The 27,130-nt window shown below is 40.2% G+C and overlaps 1 protein-coding gene across 1 annotated transcript in view; it reads left to right on the plus strand.

Moving 5' to 3' along the window:
• Positions 1-27,130, plus strand: part of LOC126266810 (nucleoporin Nup43) — a 210,842-nt gene that overhangs the window by 169,754 nt on the left and 13,958 nt on the right. Inside the window, exons 6-7 of the mRNA XM_049971363.1 lie at positions 1,268-1,406; positions 11,410-11,529. Coding sequence (XP_049827320.1) covers positions 1,268-1,406; positions 11,410-11,529 — 259 coding nt within the window. The remainder of the gene's footprint in view (positions 1-1,267; positions 1,407-11,409; positions 11,530-27,130) is intronic.

Here is a 27,130-nt window from a genome sequence, read left to right on the forward strand (position 1 = left end):
TGTCCCCTTTGCTTTTTTGTGTGGCTCTCAATTACAACATAACAATCTGGCAAAAAGAAAATCCATGTAAAATTGGAGGAAAATCAGCAATAAGAGCAAACAGCCTTAGCTCTCTTAGCCCTTGACATGGAAGAAATTCGTGCTCAGAACACAAGTCCCCCAGAAAATGCCTCAAGAATAGGATTACAAATATCCTTTGAGAAAACTGAAATCATGCCAGTGAAACCTCTTTGTGTATATAAAATCTTCATAAATGATCAAGCAATTAACACAGTTCTAAAATTTAAATATATTGGAGAAATTATTTTGCACAACTTGGTTGAGAAACCAACATGGATAAATGCTTTTGGCAACCCCAAATTCATTTCTCATATTCTTGTCTTCAGGATTCTTGTTCAGAATAAATTGATTAGGATGCATCTTAGAAATAAGTTTGTTATTGTATGGTGAACTGTCATCAGCAACAGCAGCATCCATTATCTCCCTTTCCCTCTCCCTCCCAAGGTAACCTTTAGTTTTTAAATGAGCAGACACATTGCACAATTATATGAAATTGAGTTGGGAGAGGGTTCTTTATTATTATTACTATTGTTATTTTTTTTACTCTCGGAGTTCTCTAAACAAGCTGAGAAAGATGTACTGAATATCAAGGACATTTTCTACTCTACATAGATATTATCATGCTGGATACTGGGTCTGTTAGATGTCCAGAAAATAAAATATAAAGTTCATCTGTTCGAAACACTTATGTGGCACAGCCAGCGGCTGAGATGCTATCCACCTTTCAGCATCTCACAAGAGATGAGATTATGTTAAACCTCTGTGGAATAGAGTATCACAGTATGATGCCTTGACTCTCCAGTATGCAACATGTACTGTCTACTAGTTTAAATACTACAGCTAGTTTCAAAACATGATTTGCATTTACTCTCTTGTTTTATCTGAAGACTTATCTTCTGCAAAGAATTATATCTTAACAATTAATTTATGAAAAAGGAACACCCTTGTGCTTGCAGGTGGCACTAGATTAATAGAAAATTCGTCCTGCATTCTAGGTAAAATGCACACCTAATTAATTAATTAATTGCTATGTTCCTCAGACTGTTTGCATTCTTTTGCTGAAGGAAGGAATCCCTGATTCCAAAAGGTATTGTCTCTCTTATTTATATTTCATGTGCATAGTTTTGGTAAAAATAAGCTTTTTCTCAAAAAATTTGACATGCTCCTTAAAATATTTTCACGTATGTATGACAAAATTATGTTCCAGGTTTCTGCTTCTTGTGTGGTTCATCATCCAACACAACGCCACCTGGTGTTGGCGGGTGGTGAGGAAGGTGCTCTCGTTGTATGGGATCTACGTCACAGTATATACCCAATCACTGTGCTCAACGCACATTCAAGCAGTAGTATGAATGATGTTTTACCTCATTAGTGTACTTTTTTGTTAGAAGTCCCTGTGTTTTCTTTTATGTTAATTTTTTAATATATTAATCCTTCATGTACTTTTACTTTCCAGTAGAGATTTTAATCAATTGATTTACACATAGAAAAAATAAAATTCATTGGGCAATTCTTGAATGAGAAGTTCTGACAGATAGGACGGTATTGCAGGACAATTAGGTATAAAAGTGTCATTGTATCAGTTATTTGTTAGTTTTGTTGTGAAAGTTTGAGGACCTTTAGTGAAAATATGGAAAGGATAGATTGCTACTCACTGCATAGAAGTGGTGTTCAGTGGCAGACAGGCACAATGAAAAATAAAACTAGAAATATTCAAGCTTTTGGACAAATTTCTTGCTTAGAATTAGGAACAGTAAAATTCAGGAAAGTGTAGAAAGAAAAGGACGGGCACTGAGTAATGTAAAGTTATACAGAATAGTACCAAAGGGAAACAGTACTGGGTTGTGGGAGGGAACGGAAGCTCTTAGGCTTTCTCCATTGTAGTTGTTAGATATGTTCGCAATGTCTGCGTTTTGTGTGTGTTGCCTTATCATGTAATGGTAACAAGTGTACATTTTCTGATTCAAATGTTTTGGAACATCCTGCTGCTTGTCTCTATTTAAATATCTTGTCATTAACTAAAAGAAGTACCAATCTGCTATAGCAGAGGTAATCTTCTTCACATATGTATATTCCATAAGATGAATATGCACTCATTCTGGCTGGTGCTAAATGGTTAACTCGTCAGAGCTTGGTTGAATGTGACTACGTTCATGTTGGCAAACCTGGGGTTCTGAAACTGGTGATTAGTCAGTGCTGCCTCTCTCCTGTCACTGTAAGTTTTAGTTGTTTTTCCATCATTGAGCTTAACTTAATTTTTTGGTTTACAACTGTGGTAGAAATCTCCGTAAAAGTAAAACCCCTTCGCATCAAGTGAACTACTTCTAAAAACTCAGAGGCTTTAATGGACCTCTAAGGAGTATCGACAACTAACCAGCCAAGGTAACATGGCTCTCGTGAACATACAGATTTAAGAAAAGTGGCATCACCCTGTTTTCATGTAACAGTGTCTCTTTGTAATGAATTGTCTTGACGGGCTTGAAAGAAGTGCATCCTCTTTACATGTGTAAAGGCCTAAGACTGGCATAATCTTTGAAATTATTGAAGTGTATTTGTAAAGGAACCTGTTTTGTGAAGAGTATTTCCACCCATTTAAGCAATATGACTTTGTGTCACCTTTTTCCATATTCCAATCATTTTTCACATAACGCCCAATTTAAATCGATCATTTGCTGTTGGTAGTGATCAGTGGTAATGGTTTCATCAGGTTTTAGCAGCTCATAACAGATTACACTCTTCTGATCCTATCAAACACAGAGCGTTGTCTTTTTTCCAAACCAATTTGGTCTTGCAGTGGATGTCGATGGTTTGCTTGGTTTCACCCATGATTTATGACACGTAGGATTGTCAGAATATTTTTCACCACCTGTCCTAATTTGGTGGAGAAATGACTTTCTTTTGTATCTGGTGAGCAGCATTTCACAAGTGGTCTTTCCATCTGCTGGCTGTCTTCCATTTAGTTCATGCGGAACCCATTTTATGCACCTTTCCCATAGCTTTCAACCAAAGAGAAATGGCTTTCGGCGTATCATTCAATTGTTCCGCAAGTTCTTGTTGAGTGTGAGTATTATCTTCATCCAGTAAGGCCTGCAATCTGCTGTCTTCTAACTTTTTCCGTGGTTTCCCATGCTCGTCATTTCTCATGTCAAAATTACCACTTTTGAATTTTTTGAACCATTTGAAACTCTTGTTTTCCCAAGAGCAAGTTTACTGAAAGTTTCGACAAACACTCAAAGTGATACTGCAGCAGTTTTCTTCAAATGATAACACCAGTGCTATCCACAAATTTTAGATCATAGGCTCAATACTCGACATGTTTACAGGTTTGAAACAGATACCAATGTGCAGAACTTGGGTTACTGTGTGCTGATATTTGTCGTCAGCTGTTACAGGAAGCAGATGGCGCTGCAGACGCGTTCTCATGGGCCCTACGGTGACGGCTAGCACCATCTGTTGGGAAATTCTGGTTTCATACTTCTACACCTGGTGTACCATTGTGAGGTGCATTATGTCGTTATGCAATAACTTATGGTAAATTTGTATTTTGGTGGAAACACAACTGATGTTCGTAGAAAATTCAGAAATTGAGGATGATTTTAAAAAGTATGATAAAGTAAAAAGAGAGAAACTCAGTGGAGCAAAATTTCACACGTCGCCCTTTCACAAGTACTGTTCACAATATGGTAACTGTTAATCACCTTTTGTTGTTTAAAAAAAATTATATTTGTGCCTTCAGCTGTACACTTGTATGTTTGCTCTGTAGTGGTTTCCTGTGAAGATTCAGGAGAAAACCGTAAGGTACCGCCAACGGGGTGATTTTGGATGGTTTTGTCGTTTCTTTGATTATAACTTTCGTATATATTGTTAGATTAAATTGATTGTTATGGAAGTGGTGCGGTATATGTGTAACAAATAAAATATCCCAGAACCAGAAAGTGTATGTGTAGGTGTATTTATCTGAGGCAGTTAAATAAAGTGTACGAAGTCACCCCATGGATTGGGGTGATTTCGGACACACGTGTTTTTTAAATCTCTGTCCGAAGTTACAATATATAGAGGCAGAATTCGGACAGTTACTGCCTTTTTTTAAAAAAAATTCTACATGCTTTTTATTTGATTTTGGTGACATTTTACACACTTTAAGGTAGTCCTTTGTTACGAATAAGTCATATTTGTAATATATAAAATTCATTATATCATTCCATAAGTTTTTATTTTGCAAGATTTTTTTTTTTTTTTTTTTTTTTTTTTTTTTTTTTTTTTTTTTTTACAGTTCTTAACTGGAATATTAGAAACAGACAGAAACAAACAAAGTAATTTAACTAAAAGGTCAAAATAATTTTTCTCAGTCGTCATTCTAAATTAAGTTGCAAACACTTTAAATAAACTATTGTCTTCAGGTCTAAAGCACATCTTTTCCAAAAATGAACATTCCTCTCTTCTCAACTGCTGTGCGAAGTATTCTCGAAATTTGCATTTTTTGCATTGTGTCTTCATCAAGGATATTAGGAAACACAAATATGTTTTTACTGTTTTCGTGTCGGCTCAAGAATTTCACACTTACTTCCGTCGCACCAACATTTGTGGCCACTCCAACATACTGCCTTGTTTGCTCTATGTTTCCATGTTTATATTTGTACTCTGCAACAAGAAAAGCCTCTTCTTTCAGCAGTAAAACTTCATTGGATGAAGTGTCATTTTCACTTTCACTACTGCTAGAAGCCTGTCACTTGTTTCAGCACTGTTTTCGTTTTGTTGAAAATCTCGGCCAGTGATTGATTTTCCAGGTTGACTGTCTAGTTTGCTGCTGTGGCGGGAGCTACCAAGCTTATTTGGAGGATAACGGATTTCTTTGAGCATTTCTTCAAAAGTGGAAGACCGTGTATCTGTGTTGCTTTGCTGGCTCTCCTCATTATCACGCAATTTTTGTAAGACATGATCTGTATCAAAAGGGATTAGGCCCGTGGCCCAAAATCCACCCTTTATGTTTTCCTTGGAGTTTGCTGAAATCTTGGTCAGTGCCTGCTTCAGAAGAAATGGGATGGGATCATTGGAAATGGACCCACGAGTGTGTTTCTTCCAATCAGTTAATACAGCTCACCACACTGCTTTCATTGGCCTTAAGAAGCTTACATTGAGCATTTGGAGGAGGTGTGTGCTATTGGGGGGAGGGAGAATGAATGAAATATTGTTCCGCTCACACTCTTCAATAACACCTAAAGACACGTGACTGGATAAGTTATCTCCAATCATGACTGTTGGCCCGTTTTGCCTCTTCAAATAGGGCAAAGAGATTGTAAAAAAACAGTCTTCAAATACTGGCAGGTCAAACCATCCACTTTTGTTCGTATTGAAACGGGTTTCTTGTGGTCTACCTTCTTGCCACGTGTCCTACAAATGCTCTGATTTGCAAAGGACGTATGGAGGAAGCAGTTTACCATCAGCACTAGCTGCCATCATTTTTGAGACACTAGATTTTGATGAGTCCATCACTTTTTTTTAGCATGCTTACTCCCTTGTTTTGTAATTATCTGCTGCTTGCCTGGCTCATCTGACATGTTGGTTTCATCATAGTTGATCACGTTGTTAGGTGGGAGATTTTCCAGCTTTACCTTGATATTGGAGAAAAATGTCTTAACAGTCTCTTTGTTCACTTCTGCACGAGCTCGTTTAATATATTCCCTTAAGCGAACGGAAAGATCTTCTGACTGTCGTTTGAGGAATAAATGCACCCATTCTTCTCCTAGTAAATTATTACGAAATTTCTTCTCTTTTTGGCCAGATTTATCAAGGTAGCCTTTAATTAAATATCTAATATCCAATTTAGTGAAGGGAAATTCCCAATGTGCATCCCTCAAGATACTTGCTTCAACATTTCTTCTTCTTCTTTATTAGCACTGGCTGTCCTCCATTTTTTTTCACATGTGCTTCCTGTACTTTATTTTGTAGGGTTGATTTAGGTATACCATACAAATTGCACACTTTTCTGTACGATAATTTACCACTCTGAATATCATGAACAGCTTTATCTAAAAGTTCCGGGTCATACTTACACTGTACTGTAGCACCTCTCCTGCTCTTACACGTTCTTGGCATTGTCCGAAATCACCCCACACAGTACACATTTTTACAAAAACTGTCGTTATTTTATAACCTTGCACGAGAAACTCGAAAAACTTGAACAGAAATTGTCTCAATGCTGTTAGCTGCTGAGCGCGTCGACAATTACGATTACAATAACTTCCCGCTCAGCGCAACAATAGAAAGTTTCCACTTTACGATAATGCATGGATTATTAACACTGAGACCGTTCGTCAATTATTCACCTAAGGAAACAATTGACGCAAAATAAAAGTTGTGGAAAGCAATAAATGCAATCTTGCACTTAAAATAACTGGTGCACGGATGTTAAAATAAGTAACTCTTTGTTTCTATGCAGTGGCAAAGAGCAAATAAGCCGTACTGTCCGAATTCGCCCTGGTGTCCGAAATCACCCCATTTGACGGTACAAAAAAGATAAATATAGAATATACACAAGCACCATGGAGGAATAAAAAAAGGCTATTTTCAAAACCACAGTACGTAAATAGTGTACATCAATGAATCAAACATACATTTTCACCATGTGTGTGCCAGCCAAATGTAGAACAAGTATAATTGTCTTAAAAGTCTGTCTTAAGACAGTACATATAAATGTGCTGTGTCTTAGCACAATTAGAGTAATGCATACTTGATTATAACTCCACAGTTAATAATTGACACCTTGTAAATGACAAAGATACAAATACTACATGATTGTCGAAACACGTACAAAGGACGAATACCTAAAAGATTATGAATGTTCTTTGGTCTAATCAAAGATTACAGTAATAGATATACAGAAATAATGTGGCATCCTTTCTGTGAACAACAGCATAAGCACATAACTTGTTATAATGTGATATATCGATTTTTTTGTTCCAGAAATTAAAAAGAAGGTCTTGATATGAACTAAACACCATGAAAAAAGTAACTTGAAAGGATTATAATGCCGTAGAACACTAAAAACTGTTATACTATCTGATAGTCGCAAATCAAGTCGTTATGTGTGTAGATTGATGAAGGCAGTAAAAGTGTGAGAAGTGTAGAAACCAACTGTCTGTAATAACCATTCAACCTGTCCAACTGTAAAATTATCTTAAAGTGACTTGTTGTTGTTGTTGTTGTTGGTGGTGGTGGTGGTGGTGGTGGTGGTGGTGGTGGTGGTCTTTAGTCCTGAGACTGGTTTGATGCAGCTATCCACACCACTCTATCCTGTGCAAGCTTCTTCATCTCCCATTACCTACTGCAACCTACATCCTTCTGAATCTGCTTTAATGTATTCATCTCTTGGTCTCTCTCTACGATTTTTACTCTCCACTCTGCCCTCCAATACACACAGTTGACAAAGTCTTTGCTTGAGACACTCCACTTGGCTCCTAACTACTTTGGAAACATAGCTACTGATTGCAAGCTCTACTTGCACCTCATGTATGAGGCCAGCAACTTCTTCACTCCTGCCATCCACCCATATGAATTTAGGGTGGCATCAGAACCCAAGCGTCGGGTGTCATTGGTGCCAACGTAAGCTGCAGCTTGCAGATGACTGCACACTGCATGCTTAATAGCCGCAGGCAAGGCCTTCTCTACGTCTTGGATGAGGTCCCCTGTCAGAGATAAATGCACATGTCTTTCTTGCCAGCCCTGAATGCTATTCTCATAAGAGGCTCCATAATGCGCCTAACATCAGATCTCCTGATAACTAGTGAACCACTCCCCCCATGTGCCTGCTCAGGTCTTACTAAAGGAGCTGTCCACTCACAAAGTGAAAGGACAAGACCAGCCTCCACATTGGCCTTCTGCCTTCAGTGACAAACACATTATTACCTGCCACTCACCCTGCAGTGAGGGCGGGTCCCTCATGTCGGATCCACTGCAAGGTGCTTCAGCTACAGTTCCCATGCGTGAAACAAGTGACACGTGAGGAGTCTCATGTGACACGCCAGATATTCCACCACTGCTACACCTTAAGGCAGCAGCCTGTAGCCATAAGCACCGTCAGCAGTTTGCATCTGCGGCCAGCTGTTCCTGCATCCGCACACAGTGTATAGACACATCCTATCCATCCCAGCACTGCTAAGAAAATGCAGAAGAAGCTAAATACACTGGTGTCCAAAATCAAAGCAACAAACCACTATTTCCCCACTTGTGTCTAATTCACGATATAATCATACAAACTGTCACAGATGTTGATACAGTCTTGTTCTGCATGGAAGATGGAATTCTGGTTGATGGACAAGCATGCCAACGACGACATCAGGACACCTACCAAATGCGATAGTGTTTGCCGGGTAGTCCCACATCCACAGTAGCTGCACATGCAATCACAGACCGTGGAGTATGACTCAGAGAAGATGCCTACGAGGCTTACTGCAGTGGAGTGCGATGGGAACAATGGTAGCAAGACAGTGACAAACTGATGTGGCACGATGACTTAATGTGAATTGTTCTGTTGTTTTTTGGGTGTGGTGACAGTTTATAGACATCAAAACTGTATCCTGGAGACGATCGCGGGGCCAGCCAAATGTAACATCAGAGAGAGAGAGAGAGAGAGAGAGAGAGAGAGAGAGAGAGAGAGAGAGAGAGAGAGAGAGAGAGAGAACGAACAGTAACATCACAATGGTACCACCTTAGTACTGCACAGTGTAATCTTAGCCTCCCAAATATCACTATTAAATTTTTCTTAGTGCCTTCATTAGTTTCAAAAGCTTCGAGAGGTGTAAGGTTTACAAAAGAAAAACTTGTCTTCATTTTCCCTTGTAGTTGGCTACAATTCTTGCACCTAGGGATACATTCTTGAGGCTGAAAATTTTGATTTATAATGTTGTGGGTTCCTGCTGACTAAATAACTGATGAAGATTTGTAGGTATTATTCGTGAATTTTATTCTTTTCTACATTTTTCAGTATCACACCATCGTTACAATTTACACTTAATATTCCAAATTACATTGTTAGTGCCAGTCATAAAAAAAAAAAAGTCTTGTCTTCATTAGAGGCATGCCCACTACTACTAACATTCTGCAGAATTCACAATATTCCAAAGAGTTTACAAAGCAAAAGAGTTTACAAACATTCTTGACAAAAGAAGAATTATCACCAAGATATAAGACTGTTTTATAAATGAGTCCAGAAATAAATTTAATAATTTGCATTAGATTGTGCAATTAACAATATGAATTTTAAGTATACCAGAAATTTTGTAATGTCGAATATTGCTACAAGGAGAGTAATTTTAACCTTACATACAGAGTGTAACAAATTAATTTCTTTTTGTACATTTTAGTCTGAAATATAACACATTGTATACAAAATCAAATGAAATTCTTTCAGTGAAACAGCCAAGAATGTTCACCTATACCAGATTCAGGATTAATCCTGGTATCAGCTACTTCTACAAATAAAAGTTATTTTAGAAAAGGGAGCCCCATTACAACGGTAACTGGCATTTGGCCTCGCAACATCCACTTAAAGTGTTGAACTGAGGCAAACACTGTATAGAAAACTTCAGCAGAGTGGCCTTGATTGTTGGAGACCTGCTGTATGTGTACCTCTGAAGCGTCTTCACCGAAGGGAAAGTCTAGACTGGAGCCATCAACATGCCACCTGGACGGTCGCACAGTTAGTCAATATTCTTTTCCCAGAATGACTCTCGATTTGGTCTGGACAGTGATTCTAGACAGATTCGCATGTTGATGGAATGTGGAACACGATTTCGGAACCCAACCAATGTGGAAAGAGACTGATATTGAGGATGTTCCCGGATGGTGTGAGCAGGGATTTTGTTCACCACTTGAACACTTAATGAAATTTTATGGTTAAATTGGCAAGATTTTAATTGGTGTCAGGTCTCATAATGAGATCTTGGAACCTCATGTGGTTGTAGCGTGGTGCTGTGGACCCAGACTTCGTATTGCAGGATGATAGTGCCCAACTTCGTAGAGCGTGCATGACTGATATCTTCATTGGAAATGAAAGATATTCCATGCATAGCATGGCCTGCTTGCTCCCCCGATTTGAATCCCATGCGGCACCTTTGGGATGTACTAGGGATACAGGTTGCATCACTGCAGCATCCACCAACCACTCTCCAAGACTTCCGAGCTGTTCTGCAGGAAGAATGGTCGTTGTTGCTTGACCATTAGATTGATGACATCATTCACAGTGTGTCCCGTCATTTGTCAGGCTTTATTGATGTCGGAGGTGGTCACATCCCATATTGAGCACATTAACCAGTTGTCTGAATGTGTGTGTAAATACATTAAGTTGGAAAAAATGAAGAATATTTTTGTCTACCATTATGCATGTTGCACTTGTTTAGATTCTGTGTCCTTTATATTGTTTCTGCCTTATTCTCACTGAATATCCTTTTTTGTGCCAGAATAAATGTAGCCTTTGCAAAGTATCGGTAATTTTGGAACCAGTGTATGTAACTTACTACTCTGCAGCTTTGTAACAAACAACTGTTAGAGAACGGTTGCTGGCACCTCAGAACAAACAAATGAATAACAGCTGTGCTGCAGACTGCCTGAATTTACATTTTAAAGTTATAAAATGCAAAAAAAGGCACAATTGTGTCTTTGTATCGTAATTGTAAGTAAGTTGCAGGAGTAAGAAACAGTAGTTACGAAATATAGCTACAAATTTCTTGTTTCAGTATCAGCAGCAGTAGTGGCAGAAAAAAAAAAGTATGGGACATTACAAAATCTTCAAAGCAATTTTTTGAGAAGTTTTGAAAAGTTTGTCAGTGCTCACTTGATATCTAGGCACTGATCTTCAATCTTATAAATATGAAGAAAATTGAAGAGGAGCCAATCTGTAAGGTTCCCATGTTAAACCAAGACCTGTCGCAACAAACATTTAGTAGATGCAAAAATGCTTACATGTACCTGTCCTCCGATTACAGTAACACCAATGAAGGGTCTTAAATTACATGTAGTGAAATGGCCAAAAAGTTGCACTGTATACAAAGACAAGAGAACTAAATAAATCTTAGCTTGCACAACAAGTAGTCTTCTAGCTTATTCCATATTTCTTGGTCCTGCTGAAAGAAATGTGCTGCTGCACTAAAACATCAAACTTAGTCCCAAATGCAGTTTGTCAGATTACTAAAAATTATTTAAGACTTTTAGTTGTAATGTGTATACTTCATAGAAAAAAGTTTTCTAAAAACTCAGCATATGTTCTTTACGTTTTATGTTGGTCAAATTCAATTAATATTTTCAAGTTGAGTAATTAGTCTTCTTACCGTATTTATTTTCCTCTTATTTCAGTAAAAGATCTGGAATTCCACCCTGATCGCCCTGAACATTTATTCTCATGTTCTGCTGATGGTGGTATATGGCACTGGAAAACTGAAGGAAGTAGAGTCTCTCAGCTCACAAAGATGACAGGTTTGTTATCTTTTGCAGTATATCATATGATGAAAGTAGATCAGTAGTGGATAAGCAATTTATTTGTTTTGGAAGCATGCTTATGAAAATTGTAGCAGTTTCTTCTCACTTTTGATGCACTCTTGTGTTGACTGTTTTGTCTCACATTGTAGTAAATGTATTAACAGTTATGGTGATAACTTTCGAAATAGTAAACAGTTTAGTTTATTGTTTTTCCATCTTGTATTATTTTCATTTGCTTGCCTCTTGTAGTTGTTCTGATCATGAAATTTTGCCATGAAGCAAGCGGTGTTGCTTGCTCATAAGAAAGATAATTAAATTTAAAACGGATAAGTATATTGAAGTATTAATTAGTATACTGTAAACTCAGAAATAGAATAAGCAGTGATTCCAAAGGGATCGTAAACTTCATTGTAACATCATTAGACACAGGACAAGATGCAAAGGAAAGAGGTAACATGTAATTTTATTGTGAAGTGACAGCTGCAAGTTACTTTCAACCAAGTGCTAATGTTGAAACATATTTGAAACAGGAAATTCTCACGTATGAATTCAGAGACCCTCCTGCTGTAGGGCAGCATTTAATTACTGATTCAAGCTATATACTGTAGGCGCCCCGGTGGTCCCGGTCGCCTACGGTGGACTGGAAGCCGAGCTGTGACCTCTCCAGTTGTCAGGATGCTAGGAAATGACTGTGGACGCGTCAGAAACGCCAAAGAAACACTATTAATTCATGACAACTTTATTGCTGCCGAGTACAATGTGGCCCGCGTAACACAGGCTGGCTGAGCTTGGAGATACCAACATCCTTCCCTGAGTCCTCGCTGACTCGGAGTGATGACACCAGCAAGACGGGCCACACAGTCTTGCTAGCGCAGCGCCGCATGCTGTGACGTAGCGGTGGAATGCCCTAACTTCGGCCGCGCCTGCCTGGCTGGCTGGCAGGCAGGCAGGCAGGCAGGCAGGGCTGGCTGGCAGGCAATTGAGCAGCCAGTGCTAAGTAAATCTAGAGCACTGGCCTGGGGAGGGGCCCCCACTCCACACTTCCTCTCCATCCCCACCACCGGCGTGGAATACAGCACAGTATAGCGCATGCGCAACTCAAGCGCTGCGGCTCACAGAGATGCCCAGAGGTGCCTCACACAGAGAGTATCCCAGAGCCGGCTGGCCGGCCGGCCCGCTCGGCAGCAGACAGCAGGCCGCTGCGTGAAGGAGGCTCCGGTTTGGAGTCCCGGCGCTGTCGGCACGAGAAGCGTTCTCGTAGTGTAGAGTGTACTCTATCTGAACCCGTCTTCTTCCCTGCTACTCCTGGTGGGTTGTCTGAGGTGGACGGGCGGAACGGGCTGCAGTCCCCTCAGCGCCATCAGCTCATCATGTTGTGACAGCGGATGCACAGGGCCTAGGCCCCACAAGATCTCGGCAACGGCTCACTGATGTGGTCCGCATTGGCGGCAAGCGAGTCTGCCACGATGTCTGCTAATCCTGGGTTGATGATTGACAGCGGCAGCAGAGAGGACCAGAGCTGGTACTGTCCCCTCACGTCTGCTGCTGGATGGGCCGCCATTACTGCAACATCTCCTTAATGAAGATTAATATGTCGATCACTGAGCTGAGCGCTACGCAGCGTCCCAGTACACATCTAACTGCAAGTCTAACTGTGAGTGCCTTGTTGCTATCAAAACTGGCGTATTTAAAGGAAGCATGAGCGACGTCCCGATGTCATGTTCATTTGTAATGATCGCATTCGTTCCACTTATACTGCTGATTTATCTGTCGTACTTGCCCCTTTGTCGTTCTTGTGACAGAGTTACATGTTGTTACAGCAGACTTACGCAAAGTTATGAAATGCAGTACAGCTGGCGCTATACCTCTGTCTTACACTCTACGAAAGTCTCCGGCGAACACAAACCCGCGTGCTAAGCAATTCTCTCTCGCCTGTTGTTTGTAACCAGGCCACTGTCCCTGCGTGACAACACATTCCGATATATGTGCAATCCTGTTACCTCTTGGCTAGCCTACTGCCTCTGGCTCTCAGCATAGGCACCGAAACTTTGACAATATTACACGTTTCCAACTCTTTACTATTCCGCAACACTAAACATCCCCCCTCCTTCAAGAAAATTTGTCCCGAATTTTACAATTCTGGACTTACTGGTTGTGCACGCCATACTTCCTTATACTCTACAGGTATCTTACAACTACTCCTTGAACCCTGTCAAACTTTTCTTATCTGCTGACAATCTATTTACATTTAATACTGATTCCAATCTTATCATTGGTTATCTATTTATGTTATGTTCCACTATTACCGATCCATCCCATTGGTATGTGATGTACGGTTATTATTTCAGAACGAGGCATCTTTTTCCGTATACAAAAGTAAGTTGCACAAATAAACACTAGAACTAAGATTATGCTAGTCATTGACGCACCAAATATAATTGTGTTATGCTTACTTTTCTCCCGATATTGCTGCACGTGCTGCAGTAGTTGATTAACTGAGATCTGCTCTTTTTCTGAGATAATCAGGCTATCTAAAGATTGTAGGAATGTGGGATCCAAGGACTCATTAATAAACTTTAGGTTCTGGCAAGGAAATATGTGTGGTGGTTCCTCTGGATAATACAAGATAGGCTGTGTGAAATTAATCATTGTTGTATCCATGAATGTAGCTGGTAGGCGAAAATGCTTCCCCAGTATTTCATGTCCAGTGCCTTTAATCAATAACCCTCTGCCCTGCAATTCAAACTTTGGTATATCTGTCAATGTACCATTTCTGTAACAAGTGGCAACTACGGTCTCTAGTTCGAACACAAAGTAAATCCAATGTTCCCCAACTTTCTGAAATTTCGTCTCGGAAGTAACACCTTTTCGCATTCTAAGGTTCCCACATTCCCCAAGAACAACTGCATCCCGAGTTTGCACTTGCACCCACTTCCCAAGTGCAACCCATGTAATTGGATATGGGTGTAATGATTAACACTGGTACCGCGAATTGATACCTATCGCTGGTATTCACACTTCTACGTGTATACTCGCCTGATCCGTAATTATTCTCACTTTAGACATGCGAGTTGGTTGGTAACTGCAACTTTATGTTCACTGGAGACACTATTTCATTTACCTGATACGGTCCAGAATATTTCGTCAAAAACTTCTTCGTTTTACCCTTCAGAACATAAGGATTAGCCAACAATACCCATTGATCAATTATGTATTGAGGCAGTTTACATGTTCTTTGCCCAATACTCTCTTGTTTCTCCAAAGCTTTAGTATTAGCACGCTGTACCCTTTGCCAAATCTCTTTCAATTTCTTGGCGAAATTCTTCACTGACTCATTCTGTGAACCTACTTGAGGTTTGAGCACATCAAATGGTGATGGAATTTTCTGACCACAAATTACCTCATATGGAGAAGGCCCCGTTCCTGTATGAACTTTCGCATTGTATGCGCTTGTCAACAGATTTAAATACACGTCCCAATCCATGTGTTCTGAATTTACGTAATGACTAATCATCTTAACTAAGTCCTATGAACCCGTTCTGTTTGTCCATTCGACTGTGGATGAAATGGACTTGTCCGCAATTTCCTAACTTTCAATAACTGCTTCATCAGCTCCGACATAGTTACTACCCTGATCTGTAATTGTAGTATAAGGCACACCATACTTCAGCAACCAGTTATTTACTAAGGATTGCGCGACAGCGCTTGCCTTCTGATCTGGAATAGCTACCATTACCAGGTATCGGGAAAAATGATCTAATACTGTTAATACGTATCGATTACCCGCTTGGGTCTTGTTAAATGCTCCGATTACGTCTAATCCGATGAATGCGAACGGACGATCCACTTCAGGTAGTCTCTGTAACTGAATTTTCTGATGACATAAATCTGCTCTCTGCGCACATGGTATACAATTTTGCACATACTACTCTACATCGTTGCGATGCATCTTCCACCAAAACCTTTCAGCTACCCGTCTATCAGTCGTTCTTTTACCACCATGACCCGACAATACTTGGTTGTGCACTTGTTTCAACACTTATTCCCTCAGCGACTCCGGTACTACAACGCGTAGTCCACAATTCGTCTTCCTGCAAAGCAACCCATCCTGCATTTCAAACTGCAGTTGTGTTCGGAACAATTGACATTCTCTGTCAGTGACTTGTGCCTTTATCCACTCCACACTTATGCCCACAACTTTTACAGCTACTATTTTTCTACCAAGCGCATCTGCATTCGTATGTTTTACCACTGGTTTGTGAATTACCTCATAGTCAAATTCACTTAGTTTCAGTGCCCATCTCGTTAAACGACTCGAAGGGTCTTTCAACCCCAACAACCACTATAGTGCTGCGTGATCTGTAATCACCTTGAACTTACGCCCATATAAATAACAGTGGAAATACGAGACACCATAAATCACTGCTAACATTTCTTTCTCTGTAGTTGAATAATTCTTCTCTGCCTTATTCAGTTCCCTGGAGGCATAAGCCACTGGATGTTCCTGTCCATCAAGCCTCTGAGAAAGAATACAACCTACAGCAATATTACTAGCATCACAAGATAGTATGAACTCTTTGTTCGAAATCATGAAGTATCAACACTGGGTCTGATGTTAGTATCTGTTTGAGCTTCTCGAATGCCTCCTGACTCTGTGCTGTCCATTGAAACTTAACACCTTTCTTTAACAATCTTGTTAATGGATGTGCAATTTCTGCAAACCCCTTTACATATCGTTTGTAGTAATTACATACACTGACATATTGCTGAACTTGTTTAGTGGTCTGTGGTACTGGAAAGCCATGCACTGCCGACGTTAGACGAGGATCTGTTCTTATCCCATCCTGACTGATAATATGCCCAAGATAAGTCACTTGCGTCTGAGCAAACTGACATTCCTCGACATTAAGCATAAGATTTGCCTCTCTTAGCCTACTAAATACTTCTTTTAGTCGTTCCACATGGTCTTCTATATTACGCGAAAAAGTAACAATATCATCGAGATGTACCTTAACAATCTTTGGTTTCAGTCCCCGAATCACACCATCTAACAGACGCTGGAAAGTAGCAGGAGCTTTTTTCAACCCAAATGGCGTTCTGCTAGTGACCAAGGCTTGTTGTAAAGGCCGTCTTCGGTCTATCCTCGGGACTTACTTTTATCTGATGGTACCCACTCTTTAGACCTAATGTCGAAAATTATTTACACTGACCTAGGTTATCCAATGTTTCCGTGATGTTCGGTATTGGATATGCATCTGTTACAGTTCGTGCATTCAAAAAACGATAGTCACAATAAAACCTATACTTTTTAGTACCACCCAATGACTTCTTAGGAACTACCACTATGTTGGCAGACCACGGGATTTCACTGTTCTCTATAATACCGTCCCTTAGTTGTTCATTAATAAATTCTTCCACTAGTGGTTGTAGGTGTTTCACTATCCTGTATGGTTTTCTATAGACCAGCGGACTATCGCCACTCGGTATACGGTGCTGTGTAATAGGAGTTGCTGGTAATGGACCTTCTGAATTAAACAAATCTAAATACTCTAATAACAAAGCTTCCATAGCTTTACGATCACCGTTCTCCAAATGATGAATCTTATCACATAGTACAGATGCCTTGACGGTTTGCTTGATGTTATAATCAGCTTGGGATTTACCTATATCCTCATCGTCGAGTATTTCCAAACTTGCTACCACTAAACCCTTTGGGAGATCCACCTCATCTGCCCCAAAATTATCTACACTGACCGGAATCATCAGTTCCCCATTTATATCTGTTATGCACGCAATGCTCCTCCTAATAAAACCATGCATTTCATCCAATGCTTCATTGCTTTGCAGTGGCTCCACCACCCATAGTCTCTGCTTTGATACATCGGTACCTACTGACAACCAAACTAACTTCCCTGTACCCGAAGGCACTTTGACATGCGAAATCATCTTTTATGCCCTTGTACACAGTTCAGTTGGTGACATCTTAGCAACAGATGCACCCTGTGACGTAGAAACATTTACAGCTGTTGTTTTCAATGGGTACAAGTTTCCACTAAGCTCAACTGTACGCTGTGAAAGACTAATTTTGGCATGGTGTTTATCGAGGAAGTCCAGTCGGAGATCACAGAATACCCTTGTCCCACAGTTGGCAACACTTCCATTTGCTCTCGGAACTCTACAGTTCCAATCTTAAAAACAAGCTGTGTTGTACCCAATGATTGCAACTCATTATTCCCTACTCCACGTAATCTATACCTAGGAGTACTTGGTCTTCTACCCACGAGGTCTAGACTAGCAACAGATACATGTGCCCCTGTATCAATCAAAAACTTACATCTGTTATTCCATACAACACCCATCAAGCAACAATCCGTCTCTGTACTAGTTTTCACCGTACTTCCGCTTACCCGGAATGTCTTTCAACGGACGAAACACTCCCGTTCCCATTTAACGCTTTTACCTGTTTATTCCTGTTACCATTCTGTTTACTACGACACTCATTCGTCTTGTGACCGTAGCATTTACTAGCATAGCACTGCTGCTGTCTGCATTGAGCCTTCACGTGACCTTTCCTCCCACAATGGTAACAATTCCTCTCTGACGCAAAGATGCATTTATCATTGCAAACCCTTGTTGCAATGTCTATCTCCTGCGAATGCATTGTAATATGCAGTGCTGCAGCTAAATCCCCAGGATTCTCCATCCTAACCCTACGAGAAAATTCTGCAGGAATTCCCCTGATGAATACATCGAGGGCTCTGTTTTCTGCCTGTCATAGTAATACACGATCTGCATCAGGATTTCCCGATAATTCATAGGTCTGCGAATTAATTTTCCATATCCTTGAAAAAGACTCCACTGTCTCATTGACCTTCTGTGTCAAATTAGCTAACTTCTCCCTAAAAAAATTTGCGCTATTCTTTGCCGCAACTCATCTGCCAGTTCTTCAAACGTGCTCGCCTTACAAAGTGTATCACGGTACATCACAAATGTCTTGGCTACCCCTGCAAGTCGCAAATTTGCCATAGGTAACGTAGTTACGTCAGACCAATTGCTCAATGCCGCTGTTGCCACAACGTTGTTAATGAACACTGTGACATGCTCTGTTGTTTTACCCGATAAAGGCATGATCAGGTTAGCTACTGAAGGATATGTTGCAAGGTTGGACATTGCTACTGACTTGCACACACTTGAATCCATTTGCGACTCTTGCGCCGAACGCAAGGTCTCCATTTGCGTCATTAAATCTACATGACGTAACTTATGCTGCACATTCTCTTGAGACTTGCTCCGTCAGAGCAGCTATACTCATTCAGTACTAACGGATCTTGTTTCTGGCATGATTTCTGCAAATTACCAACAACTTATTCTATACTGAATTTACTCCTCAGAACAATAACTGCACTAGCTACTCAACTCCTTTGTCACAGTTGAGCACTACACACAAGAAGACAACAAGACTCACAATGCACAACTAAACAAAATTAATCCTTCCACCTTGTGATTGCTTAGTGACACTCTCTACAATTATGTGCTGCGTGACAAAACCGTCTACAAATTGAACATTCTACTTGTACAAACTTCGTGCATGTCCCGTCAAATTACACACAGTGCATCTGACTGGTATCAAGTACGTTTCCCAACTGCTTCCCTTAAACTCAGATAAATCTGCTGTTTCTGCAGGTCTCACAAAGTGCACTCCCAACAAAGAACGTGCATCCACAGTTATTAACAAAAATCGCCTCATGCACTTACCACAAGGCTGCGTAGAGTCGACAGTTCTGACCACAACTCTGTGGTGTCAGTCCTGCAGTGGCAGTGTCGATGACTCCAGATACCAGATCTGCAGGCCAGTGCCGTAGTGGGCGGTTCGAACACTTCTGATACCAAATCCGTAGGTGGTGGGCGGGAGGACTTCTAACACCAAATCTGTAGGCACCCCGGTAGTCCCGGTCGCCTATGGTGGAATGGAAGCTGAGCGGTGACCTCTCCAGTTTGTCAGGATGCTACAAAACGACTGTGGACGCGTCATAAATGCCAAAGAAACACTATTAATTCATGACACCTTTATTCCTGTAGAGTACAATATGGCTTGCATAATACAGGCTGGCTGAGCTTGGTGATACCAATGTCCTTCCCTGAGTCCTCGCTGACTCGGAGTGATGACACCAGCAAGACGGACCGCACCAGTCTTGCTAGCGCAGCGCCGCATGCTGTGACGTAGCGGTGGAATGCCCTTACTTTGGCCGCGCGTGGCTGGTGGCACCCGGCTGGCCAGCTAGCTCGTCGACGGACAGCAGGCCGCTGCACGTTGGAGGCTCCGGATTGGAGTTCCGTCGCTGTCGGCACAAGAAGCGTTCTCGTAGTGCAGAGTGTACTCTATCTGAACCCGTCTTCTTCCCTGCTCCTCCTGATGGCTCGTCCGCGGTGAACAGACGGAACGGGCTGCAGTCCCCCAGCATCGTCAGCTCATCCTGTTGCGACGGCGGATGCACAGGGCCTAGGCCCCACACCATCTTGACGATGGCTCACTAATGTGGTCCGCATTGGCAGCGAGCGATTCTGCCGCGATGTCTGCTAATCTTGGGTTGCGGCAGCAGAGAGGACCAGAGGTGGTACTGCCCCCTCACATCTCCTGCTGGATGGGCCGCCCTTACTGCAACATCTCCTTAATAAAGATTAACATGTCGATCACTGAGCTGATCGCTATGCAGCGTCCCAGTACACATCTAACTGCGAGTGCCTTGTTGCTATCAAAACTGGTGTATTTAAAGGAAGCACGAGCAACATCCAGACGTCATGCTCGTTTGTAATGAACACATTTGTTCCACTTATACTGCTGATTTATCTGTCGTACTCACCCCTTTGTCGTTCTTGTGACAGAGTTACATGTTGTTACAGCAGACTTGCGCAAAGTTATGAAATGCAGTACAGCTGACGCTATACCTCTGTCTTACACTCTACGAAAGTCTCCGGCGAACACAAACCCGCGTGCTAAGCAATTCTCTCTCGCCTGTTGGGTGCACCCAGGCCACTGCCTCTGCATAACGACACATTCCGATAAATGTGCAATCCTCTTACCTATTGGCTAACCTACTGCCTTTGGCTCTCAGCATAGGCAACGAAACTTCGACAATATTCCACGTTTCCAACTCTTTACTAGTCCGTGTCACTACAATACACAAACATGTGACAGTAGTATTGTCATTAACACTTCGGAGGCGATGACCATAAAAATACGGGCACGCCTGACCAGCCCAAAAATCCAACCCCCCACTATTATGGTAGAAGTAGATGAGGAGAGCGAGTGTCCAAGTTCTTCAGAAGGATGTATTGCCATTGTTCCTGTTGATACCGCACCTGAAGTGCGTGGGTGACCAAGGGTGAGTGAGAGATCAAGAACTTCACGCCTTACCAATTCTGAGGAAGGCTGGATGACTATTGATCGTGTGCCAAATATCTATCCGTTCTGGGGTCACTCTGGAAAGTGCAACCTTACCAGTTTATACCAGAACAGCACACCTCTAGACTTCTTTTTGTGTTTACTTACAGGCAGTATGGTGAATCATATAAAGCAGCAAACTAATCTGTAAGCACAACAAAGCATAAGGTAATTACAAAACACAAATTCCCTTTCCCCCACCTGCTCACTATCAAAGTGGAAAAGAGGCACAATCGTGGAAATAAGAAAGTTTCTGGCAATTGTAGTCCATATGTGTGTAAGTGGAAGACCCCATACACGAGAGCACTGGTCCAAGAATCCTGTTGTGTCATGTAATTTCTGTCCAAACATCCTGAGGCATGACAGGTTTCTTTCTATTTTGAGAAACTTTCACATCAGTGGCAATTCAGTTGCTAAGAAAAAAGGAGAAGCTGGCTATGACCCACTGCACAAGGTGAGACTCCTCCTGGATATGGTGTCTGCTAATTTGCAGGGAGCATATACACCCTCTCAAAACATTACTATTGATGAAGCCATGTGCAAATTTTGTGGCCGTGTGTATTTCAAGTAGTGCATGCCACAGAAGCCATTAAATATGGTATAAAACTGTGCACGTTGTCAGAGTCACAGACAGGTTACGTCTGGAATTTTTCTGTTTATGCAGGTGAGAGGTCTGACACAGTGACGCTCGTAAAGACATTGCTTGGGAATCTGTCAAGAAAAGGTTATACTTTGTTTACAGACAGATTCTACATCAGTCCAGCCCTTGCTTCAGAACTGGAAGCTGCAAAAACTGCTATTGTGGGAACTACAAGAAAATCTAGACAGGGATTACCTTTTGCTAGAAAAGATCAGAAACTTCAGCGAGATGAACTAATTTTTAGGTGTAAAGAAAATATCTTGGCATTCTGTTGGAAGAACAAAAGAAATATGAACATGATAAGTACAAGACACACTGCTGAGATTGTGACGTTCATTGATAAGAGAAGCAGAGAGAAGTCAAAACGAGCCTGTGTGGTGGACTATAACAAAAACAAGTTGGGTGTTGACTTACCAGACCAACGACTATCATACAGGGCTTTTGAGCATTGAACTGTGAAGTCGTGGAGAAATTTGTCATAATAAATTTAAGTATATTGTACAACAAGGTAACTGGAAAATGCCTCACATCATCACAGATCTTCAACCACAACCTGGTACATCGGAACTCTCCAGACTATCTACTGGAAACCATTTTCTGGGAAAGATTGAGACAGAAATAGGCAAGAAACAGACACAAAAACAATGTGTATTGTGTTATCTAAGAGGCAAAAAGCTTACTGGGAAAGTATGGCCCAAAGACGCAAGCTACCAGTGTTGTGAATGCCAAGTGGCATTGTGCAAACTACCGTGTTTCAAAATTTATCATACAAAGACCAGAATTTTTACCTTTCAAAATTTCTAAATAGACATTTTATGTGACTGGAAATTGCATGAATGAAACATTCCAAAATATATCTTATAATGTTCTCACTACTTGCAGTGTGTGTGTGGATCTGGGTTATATCAGCTTACTCCCCCAAACCACCTTCCACTTCTTTACGAGGTGACTTACTTGGAATTTGCAGCCACTCTTCTGTACTGAATAGCCGGCTGCTGGAACCCTCTTGACTTCTTCTCCGTCAAATAACACTAGATACAGGAACTTAAAGACTCTTTCTACTTACGAAATAAGTAGACATACAAACTTTATTTTTCGTCTACTAACGGTATATTTGACCTCCATACACAATAAAAATCTCACTTTCCACTATGTAACTTCCTTCAAGTTTCTCATACAGTCAGACGTTAGAAACACATTGAGTTACAGTTAAAAGAAATTGGCTTGAATACCATGACCTTTCTTAACATGAATCATAAAGAGAGTCTTGCCTCTAACAAGTTGTGTCAAGGGTCTACAAGAGTACTTCATTCAACTGTTTTTGTTTTAATAACAATAGTCAATGACACAATAAGTGACTGATTTTAAACCTGCACACACAAACATGTGACACGCAGTAGGTAGGATTCTACCATCCCACACTCATATCCAGAATATTGTGGTTCGAGACGGTTAAAGGCCGAGTGGTTCTAGAATTTACACAGAAATTCTCGAATGATTACACTCTATTGTGTAAGTAAACATTCCTTGTAATTGCAATTAGTATTTGAAGAGTTTATTTCTGTAGTAGAAAATTATATTATGTTGAATAAGGATGCTTGCTAGCCATTTGTGTTCTCTTTCACCAGCTTCATTTGCTGCATTTTTATATTATCTCCATTCATAATATAAATTCAATATCTCCTGTGTTAGCCAAAGATTTTTACTAGGCCTCATCTTTTTACCTGTTTGATCCACTGCTGCCTTAACTATTTCATCTCTTAAAACAGCTCTTCAACTCCTGATGTATTCCTTTACTCTGTTCTAGTCAACCATTGCCTAATGCTCCCTCTGAAACTCTCAACAACCTGTGGTATTTTTACTTATCTAAGTCCCATCTCCTTAATGTCTTACCTTTTTGCAATTTCTCAAGCTTTAATCTACAGTTCATAACCAATAAATTGTGGTCAGAGTCCACGTCTGCATATGGAAATGTCTTAAAATTTTAAATCTGGCTCCAAAATCTCTATCTTACCATTAACTCGTATAATCAGCCTGAAATATTCCAGTGTTTCCAGGTCTCTCCCAAGAATACAACCTCTCTTCAAGATTCTTGAACCAAGTTTTTGTGATGATTAAATTATGCTCTGCGCTACATTCTACCTGGTGGCTTCCTCTTTCACTCCTTTCTCGTAGTCTATATTTACGTACTATATACATGGGAGATGATCTTGAATGTGGTATTGTAGAAATGGAAGAGGACATAGGTGAAGGTAAGTGGGAGATATGATATTACAATAAAAGTTTGACTCAGCACTGAAAGACTTAAGTTGAAACAAGGCTCCGGGAGTAGGTTAAGGAAAGGCAAACCTACGTTTTTATCATTTGTAGGCTTCGAGAAGCTTTTGAGAAAGTTGACTGGAATACTCTCTTTGAAATTCTGATGGTTGCAGTGATAAAATACAAATAGTGAAAGGCTATTTACACCTTGTACAGAAACCAGATGGCAGATATAAGAGTAAAGGGGCATGGAAGGAAAGCACTGGTTGAGAAGTGAGTGAGACAGGGTTGTAGTGTATCCTGATGTTAATCAACCTGTGCATTGAGTGAGTGGTAAAGGAAACCAAAGAAAAATTTGGAGTAGGAATTAAAGTTCAGGGAGAATAAATAAAAACTTTTAAGTTTGCCAGTGACATTGTAATTTTGTCAGAGGCAGCAAAGTGTGGGGCGGCGAAGAAGTTGTCGAATGAGTTGTTTGAATGTTCATTTCACGTAACAGACTATTGCCGATGCAACATATGTGGGACGGCGAAGAAGTCGTTGTTTAATGTTGAATGAAAGTTGAACATTGCCACCTTAAATCACGCGAGCCTGGCAACTAATTTGGTGGCCAGTCAGAAAGCGAAGGGAAACTTACTGACCTTAGTTCCCAGTCTGCACGGCCACATTCCTGTACAGCCCAGCTAAACGAAAAATATCCATAGTTCTTCACGGGATTAGGGCTGCTTCAATAAAATTTAAAGTTCCAAACAAGATTTTATTATCTTAAAGGCTCACACAAATTACTCGAAACTTCTGAAAATGCTAAAGACATTAAATATTGTTAATTCAGCCAATCGTTTAATAGTTCAGAGGCGACTTCTACAGCAAGTTCCTCCCGAATAGTTCATTACTCTAACTAACCGTGCTCTATTAATAGTTCGCAATAATGTTAAAAAAAAAAAAAGATTAATGCTCGCCTTAAAAGTGGAGTTAGTCACCACTTGCCACGCGGAATTATACTTCACACGGACGGCACAATAACAGTTTGTTACCGAAGTCTAAACGATCCAGGACGGTGTACAGTCCTCGCGATTTTCAATGTCCGTTTACATTGCTAAGTACGCGCATGTCACAGCCCGCTATGACGTCACCCGAGGCGAGGCGCGATCGGACGTTAAGCTCGCGTGGACTAGGCGTTGGTCTAATGCGGAGTGAGCTTACTACTGCCTCTGCCGCTCTTTTTATATAGCTCCGGCGCGTACCGCCAAGAGAGCATCTGTTCTTTCCGTTCCTATGCAGATGCCTGCAGCGTCCAAATGATCGCTATCTCAGGCACATAATCTTAAATATCACATTTAATAATAGCTTTACAAACTTCTCAATTTTTGTATACATACCTCTGAGCAGTACAGAAGCACGTAGAAAATCTCAGCCCGCTAAAATTAAAACTTTACTCTCTAGAATTTTTACAATGGAACTAACGGTAGATTGTTACCTCTGAACCATAGCTTTATCAAGACTTGTATCAGCTGTTAATTATGCTACAAGACTAAAACTTGGTGTAGCTTTGTTAATTGTCCTATCTGATCATTGGTCTTAAAGAATTTGTTTTATCATTAAAATTTAAAGTACTTAATCTATAATGCTTATGTACATTTTACTCACAAAAGTAGTTTTTACTAAATTACTAAAAAACTAGAAGAGGTAACTGATTGTGGTATTTCCATTATTGTTATTAGGGTGAACTGAAGCATCCTACCAATTTTCAATATTGTAGCTCTATTATTTCGCGCCTCTGATTTTTCCGAAAAACGCGGATTCTGGAGTCAATTTTAGTTTTATGGTTTTGGAAACCAGCACCACTCATTAATGACTTCTTACTGCACCTTCTCACCAAATTTTGGCTTCCTAGCATCATTATTTAGCGCCTCCTATTTTTCTTTCAAAACGTGAATTTTACGTAAACTACTAATTTTATAACATTAAGATTTGTTACCTGAAACATTATTAGATAGAACTATACTTTAACAAAGTTTTACACACAAATCTTAATTTTTACTTTTATGTTAAATGTGGTGCAATACTATATGCAGGCGCGTTGCGATGACGTGACGCTACTAGCAGTGAACTAGGGTAAGTCCCGTGCACTCGCTCGCCTCTGTATCTTATACATGATACAGCGCTTGCTTTGCTTCATCACCCCCTTTTTAATTTTCGTGAAAATCTATTTTTGAACAAAATTAAATTTCTAAAAGAACAAACAAGCGATGGATTACTTTAGTATACCTCTTTCAACTTAAGTTGCTTCTTCTTAGGAAATTCCTTATTACTACATACACAAAATAACCATACTCATATACACATAGAAAACCTAGTACAGAAGACATTCACAAATTATTTACATACATTTACATGGAAATATAAATTTTTCAATGGTTACAAAATAGTTAATTTTTTTTTCTTTAAAATCAGTCTCTTCCTGAAAAAGAAAATACACACGACTTTTATCACTGCAACGCACTCACATTTTTCTTTTACTATAATACTCGGCACTGTGGTGGGTGTCCTATTGTAACACTCATTTAATTTCACTGATTGACAAAATTGTGGGAGGAAATTGTATTCACTGTGGTTTGCGTCTCTACTTCCAATCTCCCTACCGCTTGTTGTCAGTCATTCATGCAGCCTGCATGTCCTTGAGAAACAGACAATACAGTCTAAGTTTCTGTTTTCAACTTATATCTAAGGTAGGACAAAGTACATTTTATAGTTTATATTCTGGCACTATTTTACTAATTGTGAAGTTGTCAGAAAGACATTTAGCACTAAGTCGTATCTGATACAATAGCTCCTACTTTCTTCTTTCATAAATAATCTTTTAGGTTCCTAAATAGTGAAAATTCTTTTAGCAAATTAATATATTAAGATCTTGCTTCAACTTAGAAAATTGAGTAACCTTTTAGTTTTAATGTACTCTGGCTTAATTATCGTATGGATTAGTTCATCAAAGAAGTCATTTGCTGACCAGCACTTTGCTTTATTGTATGAATTACTAAACAAATTAGTTATTTTCAGTATAACGATTCCAAATTTCTGCATTTTCCAATATTTGTGTGTTTCTGTTGTCTGTTTAACTATTTATTTGCCTCAAGCAAGATTTAGCGTTTTTCACCATTTCACGAGACGTGAGGGAATTATTCTTTAATCCTACATCATTTACTTCAATTTACTTACTTCACTTCTTCACCTTATTCATTTTCTCCCTTTTCTTCCAG

This window comes from Schistocerca gregaria, chromosome 4 (assembly GCF_023897955.1).
Source record: "Schistocerca gregaria isolate iqSchGreg1 chromosome 4, iqSchGreg1.2, whole genome shotgun sequence".
NCBI classification, from domain to species: Eukaryota; Metazoa; Arthropoda; class Insecta; order Orthoptera; family Acrididae; genus Schistocerca; species Schistocerca gregaria.